Source organism: Muscardinus avellanarius (genome assembly GCF_963383645.1).
Source record: "Muscardinus avellanarius genome assembly, chromosome: 2".
NCBI classification, from domain to species: domain Eukaryota; kingdom Metazoa; phylum Chordata; class Mammalia; order Rodentia; family Gliridae; genus Muscardinus; species Muscardinus avellanarius.
In genome coordinates this window covers 69295897-69312420 of record NC_137787.1, presented here as the reverse complement: position 1 = coordinate 69312420, position 16524 = coordinate 69295897, and the positions used below count along the sequence as shown (strand labels likewise).

At 35.9% G+C, this 16524-nt stretch overlaps 1 protein-coding gene across 1 annotated transcript in view; it reads right to left on the bottom strand.

The window, feature by feature from the left end:
• Positions 1-1556: 1556 nt before the first annotated feature.
• Positions 1557-16524, bottom strand: part of SCN7A (sodium voltage-gated channel alpha subunit 7) — a gene marked incomplete at both ends in the record, with an annotated part of 71566 nt that continues 56598 nt past the window's right edge. Inside the window, 7 exons of the mRNA XM_080688909.1 lie at positions 1557-2623; positions 5052-5322; positions 5646-5746; positions 6758-6899; positions 7689-7742; positions 8676-8954; positions 11646-11753. Of these exons, the coding sequence (XP_080545035.1) occupies positions 1557-2623; positions 5052-5322; positions 5646-5746; positions 6758-6899; positions 7689-7742; positions 8676-8954; positions 11646-11753 (2022 nt within the window). The remainder of the gene's footprint in view (positions 2624-5051; positions 5323-5645; positions 5747-6757; positions 6900-7688; positions 7743-8675; positions 8955-11645; positions 11754-16524) is intronic.

The window sequence follows — 16524 nt, the reverse complement described above, 5'->3', positions numbered from 1 at the left end:
CTCTAAAAAGTAATTTCAATAGTGAAAACCAATGTTTTGCATTTCATTTTCTAAATATAAAATATTTTATAGAATACTTACATAAATGAGATAAAAACAAAAACTTGGAAAATAAATGATGAGCAAGTGAAAACTAATTCTCAAATACTGATCTAAGAGAACTTATTCTTTCATCTCCTAATGCACAGTCCTTATAATGTGAATGATCATTTTTTTTATCTTAAAGAACATAAATTTTAGTGAAAAGTACTCTCAAGTGGCTGCATTTTCCCCATAAAAAGTCAATATATTGTGAAAACCCCTAGGCCAACTGGTAGTCCTCAACTCTTCTAATTCATATTATAACATGCATTTGCCAAATTTTATTTACTCAATGTTATATTGTGAATAAGTAGTAAAAACACATGTTTTATAACATGAAGTTTGAGTCTAGTAATATATATCATTTTAGTAAATGTATACTTGTTTTGAAAAAAGAGTAAATGAGAAGAAAATTAGAAAAATGTAAGCTATAACTCTGGTTTTGCTTCTGCTTATTGTTCTTTGAATTCATCTTGTTCAAGAGCTAGAGCATAGGTAGAACTAACTAATGAGATTAAAAAAAAAAAAAACAGCATCCCCAAAACAATGAAACAACTTTAACTCCCACTACAAAAAAAAAAAAAAAAAGGAAAGAGAAAACAAGAACATACAACAAAAAATAGGGCTTCTACCAACTTTGTACAAATGTGGTTTAATCAGCCCAAGAGTTTTGTGGATTCTTCTCAAAGGCACTTTCTAAAAAACTTCATTCTCCCTTATCTCAACTGGCATTATAGTTTATGCAACATTATGATTTCATGGCCTGTAGCATTTATTTTACGTGTGTGTGTGTGTGTGTGTGTGTGTGTGCACGTGTGTGCGCGTGTGTGTGTTACTAGGGATTGAACCCAGAGACACTCTACCTCTGAGCTACACCCCAGTTCTTTTTAGTTATTTTGAAACAGGGTGTCACTAGATTGCTGAGTGTCTCACTAAGTTGCTGAGGCTGGTCTTGAACCTGTGATCGTCCTGTCTCAGCCTCCCCAGCACTAGCATTACAGGCATGCATCACCATGCCTCGCTCATTTCACTATTTTTAAGACTCCATAGCACATAAAAAGTACTCAGTTATTTATAATTGTGTCCTAATGGTGGTGACCGGAAGCCTATTAAATTAGGCATAAAATGCACAAGAAATCCTCTTTTGCTACTAATTTTTACCACCACCTCCCCCAACTTCCAGAAGAGGCACAGAGTAGATAGGCCAAATAGAGAAAGCACATTTTGATGAGAACTTTAACCTACTTTAGCTAACTGCAGCAATAGTATGGGGTTGTCTTTCTTAATAGGATAGACTGAACATACAGAGGTGAAAACATGATTTGGGCATGGAGACTTGTGAAAACAAGCTTAACTTCCATGGGTTGTAAACAAATGGTCATTGTCTTTATTTTCTATGATCGCTGCTTTAGTTTCTTACTAAGTTTTCAATATCTGGGGGACTTGTGAAGTAGATCAAAAGGTAATAAATGGAATTAGATATGGCTTTGAATAGCTACGTTTTCCTTAGCTTTGTCAAAAGAAACACCATCTTTAGTAGCTTGAACCTCTCTGTCAACATCTACGATGTGAATATCTGGTATATTTTTGTCATTTTGCCTCAGGCGGTAACTTTTATAAGCACGCTGAATAATGGTCGCTGAAACTGCCTCTTGTTTTCGTTTCAGAGTAGTTGTAATTGGTTCATATGTGATTTTAAAGGGGTTGGCTAACATATACCCCAATTCTATCTCTGAAAGGAGTTTGTCCATCTTGGTGTCTTTCCCCATAACTCTTTTTGTAAAAGCAAGTAAGACATCAAGGCAATGAATCCTGTCTCCAACAGCCATGGGGAGATCCATAGCAATGAGCTGGCTCTTGTTTGGTTTGGCCATGAAAAGAGGAGGGTCAAGAGCAGCTGCAAAATCTGAGAGCTTGCTAGAATCTATGTACTGGGTCTTCTCAGGATCAAACCTTTTCCATACCTGGAAGAATTTCCTGAAATCATCTTCACTCAAGGACCTGGCTTTTTTCTTAGAAGCAATGCTTAAAAATTCCATGACCACAACGATATACATATGAACAATGACCAACCATGATATGAGGATGTAACTGACAAAATAGAAAATCCCAACAGAAGGATTACCACAATCTCCTCGAACCTGAGTCCCGGGGTTAATTTTATCAGGGTCGCAATCAGACCACTTGCTGTTGAAAATTGCACTGAGCATCCCATCCCAACCAGCAAAGATAGTAACTTGAAACAGACAGAGCAAACTACTGCCAAAGGTTTCAAAGTTGGACACATCATTAATTCCAGCTTCTTTCTTAACATAGGCAAAGTTGTACATTCCAAAGATGGCGTAAATGAACATGACCAGGAAGATGAAAAGACCGATGTTCAACAACGCAGGAAGGGACAGCATCAAAGGAAACATCAGACTGTGGAACACCTTTGGTCCTTTCCCAAGACGCAGGATGTGGATGATCCGACAGAGAAGGATCAGTTGCACAAGTAAAGAGGGCACGAAAGAAGGACCTATAGTCATCGGCAGAAATAGTCCTTGGTGTGGGAAAAGACAAAAAAGGCACTCACATTACCCAAGTACAATGGTACTTACAGATGTATGAATTATTTTTCACTAAATTGCTTTAAATTTTTTTTTGGCAATCCTTTATATTCATCCATCCCTTTTAACAGTATTTCGAAAGTTTGGGTTAATTAAGTACAAATTTTATCAATGATAAGTATATCTAGCAGAGAATTTATACTATCATCCTAAGAATTTTATAGACAAATACTCTGGAAGCACACATTGCCTGAATCCATAATACAGGACATTAGTCATTACTTTTTTCTGAATGCTGTTATAGCAATAACTTTAGATCAATCCAGCCTACATTGAATGCCTTATAGAGGCATCATGCAGATAGGCAAAGCTGAATGACGTGATTTCTATTCTCAATGACTATAATCTAGTAACTAGGCATAGGTACTTAATTACAATGCAAAGCAGAAAGATCTAACCAGTAAATATAATTACAAAAGGCCTGGTTCATTGACATATAAATAACAATTTAATTTAATTCATTTGTTTCATAAATAGCATTTGGGTCCTAGGATCTTCATGAATTGAATAAATGAGACGTCCCTTAAAACTTAGAAATGGATCTTTTTGAATTGAGAAGGTGGCGAAAGGAAGAATCTCATGGAGTTTCTCGATGAGATGCTCTGTTTGCTGACAGGAAACACCATGCTTCATGTTTCTGTTAAATTGGTCACTGCCTATGATGATATTCTTAGTGATGTTCAGTCCTTCCTCTGCCCTCTATCATGCTATAGAGAATCCTTCACTCCGAGCCACCAAATTCTCATTTCTCCTCAAATTTTTTAATTTTTTCTTTTTGCTCCCATTTCAGTCCCGTTGGGCTCTGTAGTTTCGCAATTCTTCTGTTTTCTTCCTCTTATCCTACTCCTGATTTCACTAACTTTTCCATCAAGCTTCTTGGACTTTTCTCCCAATAGTTAGTTGCACTATTTCACTAATTTGAATGAGTGTGTTTTCTGAAGTACAACTGGAAAAACAGCTAATGTACATTTTTTTCATTGCTTAATATACTCTTTAACTCTTAAAAGAGTTTTACTTAATAAGTCTAAAATATTGTCCCTACTCACATGGGACTTACCTTTTGGCATGTGTCCTCATGGGGAAGCATACAATATTTTTTTCTTGCCTGAAACACTTTTATCTTAAATTGTGTGCTTTCCTTCTTATACATAGGGCTCTACTTGAATTTTCTTCTTAAGCAAAGTTTTTTCTGACCTCTACTTAATGACTAGGTGCTTCTACCTCTGTTATGCAGCTGACTTCTTTGCCTGAGCTTTAATAATACAGTATTAAATCATACTATTCAATTATGTATATTCTTTAGTAGACTATAAATTATGTGCAAAGATGAATTTTGCATATCTTGTTTACTACTGTTTTCTTTGCAGATAGCACAATGTCTAGTCACAAAGAGAATAATAAATATATTTGTTAAATACACTAGATCTTTAAGGGAAGAAAAAGCCAGACTAGGAAAAAATTCCTTAAAGCCTAAAATAAATTGTCATGCCCTAAAAGTTGTAAATAGGTATTTTTGCTTTTCTTTTGTGGTATTGGAAATTGAGTCTAGGGGCATTCTTCTTCCAAATTATACCCGTTTTATTTTATTTTATTTTATATTTATTTATTTATTTACTTACTTATTTATTTATTTATTTTTGCAGGTCTGGGGATGGAACCCAGGGGCATTCGACTGCCAAGCTACACCCCCTGCCCTATTTTTTATTCTTTATTTTGAAACAGGGTCTCACTGAGTTGCAGAGAGCCTCACTAAGTAGCTGAGGCTGTCTGTGAACTGCGATCCTCCAGTCTCAGCCTCCCGAATGCTGGGATTGCAGGTGTGCACCACCATGCCTGGCTTATTTTTATTTTATTTTTGGAAACAGATCTCACTAGGTTGCTGAGAATCTTGCTACTTTGCTGAGGCTATCCTCCAATCTGCAATCTTCCTATTTCAGCCTCTCAAATTCGGAGATTGCAGGCATGTGTCAACACATCAGGCTTGTCCACAATTTTTTACCATTATAGCAAAATGAACAATAGTGATCTTAAAAGACTGCATCATTCTGTCATGTGAAAGTCCTTTAGTGTCCTCCTAGAAAATAAATTGTTATATACTGGATAGCTAATCAAGCATCTGTCTGGTGGTTTGTGACATAAGGTATATATGATTAGTTCAAGAAACTTATATTTAGTAGAAAGATAAATTTTTGTTGGGAATGTGCACACTTTGAATGCAAACATGGGAGGTATTCTGTTAGAAATAAAAATGGTCTCTACTTCTTTTGCTTCTTGAATAAAATGTCTCAAACAAAATTTATTTTAACAGTTTGCCTGAATTCATATTACAGTAAATGCAAATTTGACCAAGAAAAATAGTACCTGTCATGGAGAAAATTACCACCATAAAGTCAAAAATGTTCCATATGATGGTGAAATAGTAACAATGGAAGGAGATGAGCTTCAGGATGCACTCTATAGTATATAGCACAACAAAAACTGTATTCATCCAGTAGATAGCATTTTCCATTTGTGGACTCTGTTCATCACTTTGTATCATAATGGTTACTGCTTGCAAACAGATAAGGACCATGGCCATCATATTAAAAACGTGACTTGTTACCAAGTCAAAAATGAGGCCTTGGAATTTATTCTGCAGAAAAAGAAAAAAGTGTGTAATAATTTTATTATTTGTACAAATATTCTTTAGATTTTACAATTCCCCACTCAAAATAAGTAGGAGAATGAGTCCTATAAGTCCTAAATTCTCTAAGTTGTTAGCAAACTACAACTATGGTGTATAGTCAACCACCCCCCCACACACACAATCAAACAAAAAAACTCCTTTAAAAGCTTCATCAAGAAAGATATTTTATAAATATTTTTAAGAGATTAAAAAATTTTAAAGTACACTATTATTTGTAAAAGCGAAACATTTTTTTTGAAGCTACAATGCAAAAGTAGACATTTTCTTACTCCTGGACGGGGTAGTGGTCTTTGAGAGTCTTCATACATTAGCCTCTTTAACTCACGATACTGTTTCTTCTGTTTTACTGTTATAAAGATATTTGAGCCTCCTTGGTAAAGAAATAAAAAAATACTAAAATGACATTAAATCCAAAATATTCCTTCTAATATGCACTTTAGAAATCTTGGTAACTACTGATTTTACTTTTACAATAGGCTTAGCTGTAAAGAACTAACTCATGCTTGATCATTTCTAACTGAACTTGCTAATACTCTAAATTAGAACCTAGTAGCTTCAAACTGGCAGTGATCACCAACATAAGGCCAGAAGCAATGCCCCCAATGTTATCTCATTAGGATGAAGTCTCAGGAACCTGAGGCATCCGATCAAGACCATATTTAATCAACAGGCCCTCTACTCCCATCAGATTAGCAAAAACTCAGAATTCTATGCCAGATTTTCTGGCTGAAGATGGAATTCAAAAATTAAACATTTCTCCAGTTAGTTTATTTGGTAAGATTCCCTATACCTGATGGTTCTCTTATCAGGACATCTAGATGAACTTAGATGTCTTCTGAGGCTTTTGATTTGTGAAAGCCCCAAAGAGAGATTTTCTTCAGAAATGACACCAAACAATGTATGTTCAATTCTGCCTGTCTCTGACCTATCTATTACTAGGTTCACTCACTCCTACTTAGGTCCTTCCACTAGGATTTATGGCTCTCTACTTCTTGCAGAAAGGGCTACTGTAATAGAAATATTTCCATGGCAGTTATGATTCTTAAAGCACTCAGTATATCAGAGTAAAAGAGTTTTCCCTGAAGTCTTTATATATTTGTGCATATACACAGTTATATTTCTCATTTCTTTTTCAGCACATTATTATTTACAAAATATATATACAGAAACAAAGGTATTTTTTAACTTTTAGACTTGTTCATGTATGTTTTGAATACCAAAACCAATGCAAAGATGATCAAGCGCAAGAACAGCAATCATTATTTCATTAGATATGAGCCAAATAAAAATGCCATGAAGCTAAATCTCAAACTGAGAAGGGAACCTTGGCATTTTTGTTAATATATATTTTTGATACATTTATGAACAAAAATATTTATACTTATCTTTATTTTATGCTTGTTGAAATTAGTGATAAAAACACTGATCAGCATACTCAGAGGAAGAAATAATCCAAATATAATAAAATTGACAAAGTAGTAATACATGTAGAGGTTGTATTCAAACATAGGCTGCATGTTTACCTAAAAATGAATGCAAAAGTTAGCAAAATATTTACATATATTTTTGTTTGTGTGTGGTACCAGGGGCATTTTACCTCTGTGCTATAGCCCTAGTCCTATTTTATCATTTTATTTATTTGTTTATTTTTATTTTTATGTGAAACATATTGGAAAAGGCATATATTCACACAGTGCTTGGTACCCTCCCCCCACTTCTCCTCTTCCCCCTTCCAGCAATGAGTGTCCAGGTTGACCATGCTACATTCACACTTATACATATATTTGAATGTAGCTCCTTCATTAATCAACCTCAGCCTTCTTCCTTTTCTACCCTTTCAAAACAGAGTCTTACTAAGTTGCTGAGGCTATCCTCAAACCTGTCTCAGCTTCTCAAATAACTGGGAATATAAGTGTGTATCGCCATGCCTGGCTCATAGAAAATTTTTAAAACAAAACATTTAAAAAAAAAACTTATGACAAAAAATCAAACAGGGCTGACTGTGATAATGTGTTTTCTTTGTTCTTTGGTGGAAGACTATCATTATTTTATTTATTTTGGATTTTAAAGTTTATTTCATTGGTTTAATTATTGTTAAAAATATGTATTACCATTGAATATAAACTAAGTTCATATTCAAGTAGGCTTATTGGGCCTCAATCATTGAGCATATTTCCAAAAGGATTTAATTCTCCATGAAATGCCCAAACTGAAATGTATTTGATTTCTAGAATTACCACCTGTGTACTGTGCTTGAACTACAAAACTGACTTTGAACCTCAACAATACCATTAAAATTATATCATACTTACCCCAGCAGAATCAGTTGCTGAATTCATAATTGTAATCCATCCATTAAATGTGGCCTGTAGAAAATCAGACACATTTAGTTCTTAAAGAATATATGTTTCATGGCAAATAAAAATAAAACCAATTTGTTATTAATGATAAAAATATTTGGTAGTAAAACTTTGCATACTTTAATATGCTATATATTTAAGATATTTTGTAATTTTATTATTAGGTTATTTGTTAATTATTTTATACAACTATTTATGACTAATAATTATTTTAAGATAGATAAATAGAAAAATAGAGACATAAGAATACAATGGTGAATATATAAATGCTGTCAAAGGTCATAATTATAGCTGTTTTATAGTTACTTTTCTGAGAGATAAATAAGAGAGAAATAGTCTATCCCTTTATATCTGCTAGGTATTATTTTATTGAGTAGCTCTTTCAGAGCACAAAGCACTAAGAGGATGGAGGTATACACCTAGAATCCAAGTATTTGGGTGTCTGAGGCAGGAGGATAACAGGTTTGAGGCCAGTCTCAACAACTTAGTGAAACCATGTTTCAAAATAAAAAATAAAATAGGACTGGGATATAACTCAGAGGTAGAATACCCCTTTGTTAAAAGTACTCTCCCTCCTCATACATACACAAAGTACTAAATAAAATAAAAACAGTAGTAACGCAATTTGGATCAAGTTCTGTCCCATTGTTTGGTCAGTGATGGTGAAAATGGGTTTAGCCAGTACCTGTCTTTCCTATTATTGTGCTATTTTCCAACTCCAAGGGGAGGGAAGCACAATTCCTTCTCCAAACAGAGCAGGGAATGTCATTTTTGTCTCTCCAAAGGAGGCCTGATGTAGTATGTCCATAACATTTATAACTTAATTCTAAAATCTTTTATAACCCAAAGTATTAATTATCCACATTATATCCATTAATTTTAGCCCACAGGATGCAGAAATATGTAACTGAGATAAAAGAAGTAAGGAAGTGTACTTACTACTTGAAGCAGAGAGAGGAAACCGTTTCCAACATTATCAAAGTTGAGTCCTGCATTCTCCCATGGCATGGATTCATTGAACACGAGGCTTTCACACTGGCTCTTGTTCATGACTTCAGACACAGGAAACCTTTCTCCACTTGTTGGGTCAATGCATTCATAGAATGTGCCAGCAAATAAGTGTACTCCCATGATACTAAATACCAGCCAGATCATAAGGCAGACCAGAAACACATTCAGTGCGGGTAAAGTTGTTTTTATCAAACCTCTAACAACCACCTGGAATATAAAAAAAAAATGTAAATCTTAAGATAAGAAATGTAAAAATACTTTAATTTCTGACATTTAAAATATTAATATAATGTTATATTGAAAACCAAAAATGTCATATCCAAAGATTTATTATCCCACATGTCTGTGTTGAAATAACCTAGATAGTAATTCAATTTTAATTAAAGATACAAGAAATCCCAGATATTCTAAAAATATTTGTGCTAGAATATCATTAAAGGGCAATAGATCTATTAGTAAAAAGAGTGGAATAAATCCTTATTTCGCTGGCAGCACAGATTTATTGAGTTTCTGTATATTTTTATTTTATTTTATTTTTATTTTTATTTTTTTGGTGGTACTGGGGTTGCTGGAAACCCTTATATGCCCGGGCTACACTCCCAGATCTATTATACATACATATATATATGTATATTTGGAAACAGGGTCTCATAAGCCAGAGAGGCTGGCTCTGAACCAGCGCGATCCTCCTGTCTCCACCTCCCAAGCGCAGGGATTACAAGTGTGCGCCACCACGCCCGGCCCAGACCTATTTTTTATATTTTTTATTTGAAAACAGGGTCTCTTAAGCCAGCACGGCTTTGAACCTGTGCGATCCTCCTGTCTCCACCTCCCAAGCACGGAGATTACAAGCGTGCACAACCACGCCCGGCTGAGTTTCTGTATTTTAACAGAGATGCTCAAGATAAATGCACCTGTGAAATTATATGGGATTACCTAGAAAGTCCATAAAATGAGAGGGGATGGGCCTAGGACTGACCTGAAGATTTTCACCATATGGAGGATAGATTGCAGAGGAAACAAAGAAGGATTGTTGTGGGAAATAGGAAGGCCACAATACTGCACTATTAATGAAGCCAGGGGAAGAGACTCTTCTGGGAAATGCTGAATGGGCAGTTGTCACTGGTGAATTCTCAAACCTCCTCCCTGAGCCACTCTGTGCCTCTAATGAGTCACTCCAGAATCAGCAATTTGAGAAATAAATCTGCCACCTAAACTTGATCCCCCCCCCCCCGCCCGTTTTGGTGATGCTGAAGATTGAGCTCAGCTAGGCAAAATATCTACCACTGCACTACTGCCTAGTCCTTTACCAAAGAGCAAACAAGAAGACTAGCAATAGCTTATAGTCAATGTCTTCATTTCCTCAACTTTCTTTAACATTGAAGTTTTATTTTTAGCACTTTAGTGAAGCCATGATGGCAAATAAGCTAACTGCTACACCCAAAATTTTAAGTCCTACTACTTCTTTGTTTTTATCTTTCCCTCCCCAGATCTTATGGCTTATATTTTTATCTTGAGGAACTATAGATTCTATTTCCTAAAATTTTATTTATTTGTTTGTTTGTTTATTTATTTAGTTGGTACTGAGGATTAAACCCAGAGGTGTTTTATCTCTGAGCTGTACCCCCAGACCAAAATGAAGAGAAATAATAGATTCATCTATATAAAATGTCCAGGGTTTAACTTTTTCCATAGAAATCATTAAAAATACAAACAATAATAAAAGTGGGAGAGGATATGGAGAACAGGAAGCTTTATGTGCTCTCGGAATGGGATCCAGAAAGAAACACACCAAGTGCTATGTGCATGTATGTTCTATCACTTTAAACTCATTTTTTCTTTTTTTGTGCTTTTATTGGTGCATTATAGTTTCACATCATAATTTAAATCATGCTTTCAAAGACATACATGCACACGCTCTTGATTGATGTATAGATACAATGCTCCAATGAACATATATTAAATAAAAAGTCAATAAATTTTGATATGTGATTTAAAAAGATCATCTACGTTAGTGTTCAAACTTTTATTCAATAAATAACTACTCAGCAGGGTGTGGTGGCGCACGCTTGTAATCACAGCATTTGGGAGGCTGAGACAGGAGGATCGCAGTTCAAGGACTGCCTCAGCTACTTAGTGACACCCTTTGAAAGTGAATGAGACCCTGTTTCAAAATAAAGAATAATAATTTAAAAAAATAGGGCTGGAGATGTCGCTTGGAAGTAGAATGCCCCTGGGTTCCATCCCTATACCACTAAATAAATAAATAAATAAATAATCAGTAAGTATAATGTTCTTCCTGTGTGTATGTGTGCGTGTGCATGTGCGTGTGTGTGTGTGGTGCTGGGGCTAAAACGGGCATTCTACCTCTGAGCTACACCCCCAAATCTATTTTATTTTATATTTTAATTTAGAAACAGGATCTTGCTAAGTTGCTGAGAGCATTACTAAATTGCTAAAGCTGGCTTTGGACTGGCAATCCTCCTGTCAGGCTTCCAAGTATTGGGATTACTGACATGTACCACTACATCCAGCTTATTCTTAAAATTTTTTAAATGCAAACTGTCACAGTTTTCTTTTTCTGACAATTAGATTTTTAAAAACTGAGACAATTTCACTATAATATGTATATAGGCATATATATGTATCTACCTGTGTGTGTGTGTGTATGTATGTGTGTGTATGTGTGTACACATATACACATATATACATACATATACATGGTTAGGAAGATGTTATTTTTGAAACTATATTTTCTCTATTACTTTCTTTTTGCCCATCTTTATTAGTTTTCATAGCTTGTTAACAATAAGGACCTAGAATCCTAGTAAGCCTAACTAATATACCCATTCCTCTCTATTGTTAAATAGTTGAATAAAATAGAAACTTTTATCTTACCTTCATCATTTCAAATTGAGATAGAACTCTGAGTCCTCGAAGAAATTTAATGGAACTAAGTGGCTTTAGTTCTTCTCTAGTTTGGCCTATTAAGCTAAGACAAAACACCTATACATATTTTAAAAAAAAGAGTTAACAAGACTATTTTAGGTAAAATAATATGTAAAATACACTTTGCTTTTACTATAAAAGCAATAAATAATCAAAGTCCACTAATATAACTTTAAAATATTTTAATATGTATTTCAAAATATCATAAAAATGACTAACCAAAAACTCTAAGAAAATTACTCAGTGTTAAATTTACTTCGGAAGGATGAAACAATATTTTCCGGTAGTAAAAAGCATATGTTATACATACATATTTTATATGTATGATCAAAGATTAGTATTTACAACCCATTTTTAGTTTTACATAAAATTAGAAATTTTTTTATTGTTTGCAAGACATTAACTGTTTTTAATATATTCATTAAAGCAAGAATTGAAAGATATTCATATGTTCATCCATACACAAGTATAGTTAAAACAATATACAAACCAAAATTTAGAGACCAGGGTACAAATATTAGTAAATAAAAAATTACAAACTACAAAAGATGTAACTGTATACTAAAATAATTTTGAAGAGTAAATATGTATGCATAAAAGACTAGGGATTGATAAATATTAATAGAAGTTGACAATGCAAAATGATAGAGCTATAATTAGCTTTTATTGTATCTTCTTATTTTCTATATTTTCCATTCAATATAGAGGAACATTTTCTGTCTCTCTTCTGTTTTTTCCTATACTGTCTTGAAGTAGGCTTTGAAGTATGTACACCACTTACATAAGCAAAGAAGGATGTGAACACATTAGAACAGTGACTAGGAAATAGGAAGGTGAGTTGTTCTTATGGTGTCATTTGAGTGTAGTAGGTTAATTTGCAATAATTAATTAAAGAGAAGAAAGTCAGTTCTTGTAAGTCAATTATAAATTGATGAGCTTTCATCATTGTCTATAGAATAAGGAGTTCTTTGTTCACTAAACAACAATTATTAGCAATTGATAACGATTGCTAAGAATTGTCCTCAGAAAAGGAAGAAAAATGAGGGAATAAAACTGAGAAAAATATTCTACCCTAATAGAATTGATGTTTTGTGGGAGAAAAAAAAACAGCAAAACAGAGAGAGAGAGAGAGAGAGAGAGAGAGAGAGAGAGAGAGAGAGAGAGAGAGGTAGATCTGAAGTGGCTGCAATGTTAACAGGGTAGTGAGGAAAAACAAACTTCAAAAGTTCATTTCCACTGAGATCAGATGAGATCGGGCATGTTCAGGGATAGAGACCAGTGGATTAGAATAGGAGATACAGAAACGAATCTACACATCTTTAGTCAATTAATCTTTGACAAAGGGGCCAAACTCATACACTGGAGAAAAGACAGTCTTTTCAACAAATGATGCTGGGAGAACTGGCTAACCATTTGTAAAAAGATGATTCTAAACCCCTATATCTCAACATGCACAGGAATCAACTCAAGATGGATCAAAGACTTAGAAATTAGACCTGAGACTGTGAAGTTAGTAGAGAAGAGCATAGGTTCAACACTACAACATATTGGCACAGGCAGTAACTTTCTCAACAAGACCTCCAAAGCTCAGGAAATTAAAGCAAGAATTAACAAGTGGGATAGCATCAAACTAAAAAGTTTCTTCTCATCAAAGGAAACTATCAATAACCTAAAGAGGAAGCCTTCCGAATGGGAAAAGATGTTTACCAGCCACCACTCTGATAGGGGGCTAATATCCTGTCGGGAATCCGGCCCGACAGCTGGCGGGGCTTGGCGAGATGATAAGTACCGAGGACTCGAACACAAACCCACGAGCCGGGAGTCAAGTCAAGCAGGATCTCCCTTATTTCTCTCCAAGCAGTTCTTTATATAGTACCAAGCCACGAAGGGAATTTCCATGAGGAATAGCCTAGCCTATCCGGGATAAAGATCACTAGCACGTAGTTTACAGCCAATCCCAGGCCAGTACATGAGCCATTCATGTGTGCGGAAAGCTCCTTTAAAGGTAGAAAGGGAAAAACCGCTCAGTCTCCCCACCCATAGTGAATGGGGAAACCACGCCTTCCTAGCTTCCTCCAGGCGCCATCTTGACCGTTTTTTGCTGCATCACTTTACTTAAAGTTTTGCCTTAGGCCGTAGGCCGCTCAGGCTGAATCTTCTTAGGCGCTGTATAGACACACCCCATCATATCCCCCTTTTTCTTTTATTTTATCGGGACTGTGCCTGTCTTAGGTTGTCCCCATCGAGTACCATGGATTACCCGTCATTGGATAGTACAGATCATGCTGTACTTCCTGTCTTAGGTTTCCATGGCCCCTGGGAATCTTACCCGTCATTGGCTACCAGCCCTTCAACATGCTTTAATTTTTCCCATCTGGGGAAATTGTAAGGTGGGAGAGGGGTGGTCATATTCAGAGCGCCAATCCTGGTTCATAAAAACAAGTGCCCTGTGTATTTTGAAAAATAGGAAAGGCCAACAGGAGCTCAGTTCTAACACGTGACCAAACTTGAAGGCAAAAGGAATTATGAGATCCCTGAGTGGAAGATGGTAAGGATGGTGGTGGCCCAGGAGAAGGATAACACGAGGGAGGAATTTTTTGTAAACCTGAGGGCATAGGAAAGTCCGGATCTAATTTAGGCAAATGGGATTTTTTTGAGGCTGAATGAATCGACACACATGCCATTTGTTTCTTTAACAAACCTTTTTTTTCATCACAAGAATCAGAATCAGAAGAGGAGTCTGGCCCTTTAAATTTAGATAAATTTGGATAGAGTGAGGAATGGACAGGTTCCTTTGCTTCACTAACTGCCCGTTCTGACTTATGCTCCTCAGATTTCTGTTCTTTGAGTAATTCGAGGGCGGTTTGCCCTTCCTTAATAGCATCATGATACTAACTGTTTAATCAAAGGTGTTGCCACCTCCACATTAGGACCTAAAACTCTACTTGTAGCTTCAAGGAGACGAGCTACAAAATCTGCGAACGGCTCGGCAGGATCTTGTATAATTTTGGTTAGATTACCAGCAGATTCCCCTGAGCTCCTAAGGGATTTCCATGCTCTAATAGCACAAAAATTTATTTGATTATAAACTTCCAAAGGAAGTTGGGTTTGATTTTGGGCATGTAGCCCTTGTCCTAAAATCATATCTCGATCCCATTGAGGATTTCCAGCAAGAGCATTAGCAGCAGCCTGATCAGAGGCATATTCTATGTTAAAGGCCTTCCATTCCAAAAATTGTCCAGGGGTGAGGCATGCTCGTGTTAATCCATTCCAGTCCCCTGGCGTCATGCAGTTTCTAGCCAGAGCTTCCACTTGGGCTAATGTAAAGGAAGCTGTAACCCCATACATGCAAACTGATTCTGCTAATGCCTTAATGACCTTAAAATCAAGGAGATAGGATCCTCCTGAAGATCTTCTCCCCACCTCTCCAGATCATGTTGGAGATGCTTAATCTTATCTTGTTCCTGCAAAAACAAGCAGATGCCTCCCTTTTCGGCTGTTAATAAATCTAATATCCATCTTTTTGTGATATTACATAGGCTAGGGAATCTAATTGGGCTTGTAAGTCTCAGACAATTTCTGAGATAGACTTAACACCATCAATTATTCGGAGGGAGTCTCCTATGTAACTCAAAGGCCATCCCAAGGCCAGCCACACCCATGGCAGTTCTGGCAATAATCTTCAGGCCTGCCACACCCATGGCAGTTCTGGCAGTAATCTCCAGGCCGATTAAGAGCAGAATGGCTTGTACTGCTCTCCTTTTTCCGCCCTCCCCAATCAAAAAAAGGAGGGATGGGCATTGATTTCTCCTCAAGGATAATATTTATATTGGAGAGCAGGGAGGCAAGGGTGCAAAGGCCTGCATTTAATATTTCCCTTGCCTTACCTGCGTCTCCAAAGCCTGGCATACTATACCGTATTTGCAGGGACAGGATGACGAACATTAGGGTTTTCATGACTATCTTCTTTTAAAATAAAAAACAAAGGACTAATTTCAGGGATTTCCTCTTCCCTGGAATCATAATTACCAGTTATTATAGGCAGGTGTTTGATATCTCTTGTTGGGACCCAAAGTGGTCTTTTATCATCATAGGGGAAGACACACCCAAAGCCCCTTCCTGCAGTTATGAGGGGATCTGGGCCCCTCCACATTCCCGTCAGGGGATCTCTCCATTTTACTTTGATGGAGGAAAAGGGAATCTCTGTGGTCCAATGCCTATGAAAAGGGGACAGGTTGGAGTCTTTTGAAAAATTTAAAATATTTAGGGTTAATAATGCTTTTCTTAATTGATCATGTGGGGGTAGTAACTCCCCCTTTTGTTTTTGTAATTGAACCTTTAGGGTATGATTATATTTTTTCTATTAAAGCTTGTCCTTTTGGGTTATATGGAATGCCCGTAGTATGAATAATTTTCCATAATTGTAGGAAGGAGACGGAATGTTGACTAATAAAACAAGGGCCATTATCAGTTGATTTGTTTAGGAATATCAAGAATAGCAAAACAATGAAGAAAATAATTTATAGCATGTTTTGTCTTTTCTCCCGAATGAGCTGAGGCCCAATTAGCCCTGGAATAGGTATCTATAAAAACAAAAATATACTTAAGTTTTCCAAATGGTTGAAAATGAGTTACATCCACTTGCCATAATCCATTAGGGCGTAGGCCTCTCATATTAACTCTGGACGATTGAAGGGGGGGTAGTTGCAAGATGGGTTGACATGATTTACAAGTGCGAACAATTCTTTTTAAATCCTTATTAGGGATTTGAGGATATTTGTGTTTTAATCCCCTCCAATTTACATGGGTTAATCTATGAAAATCCATG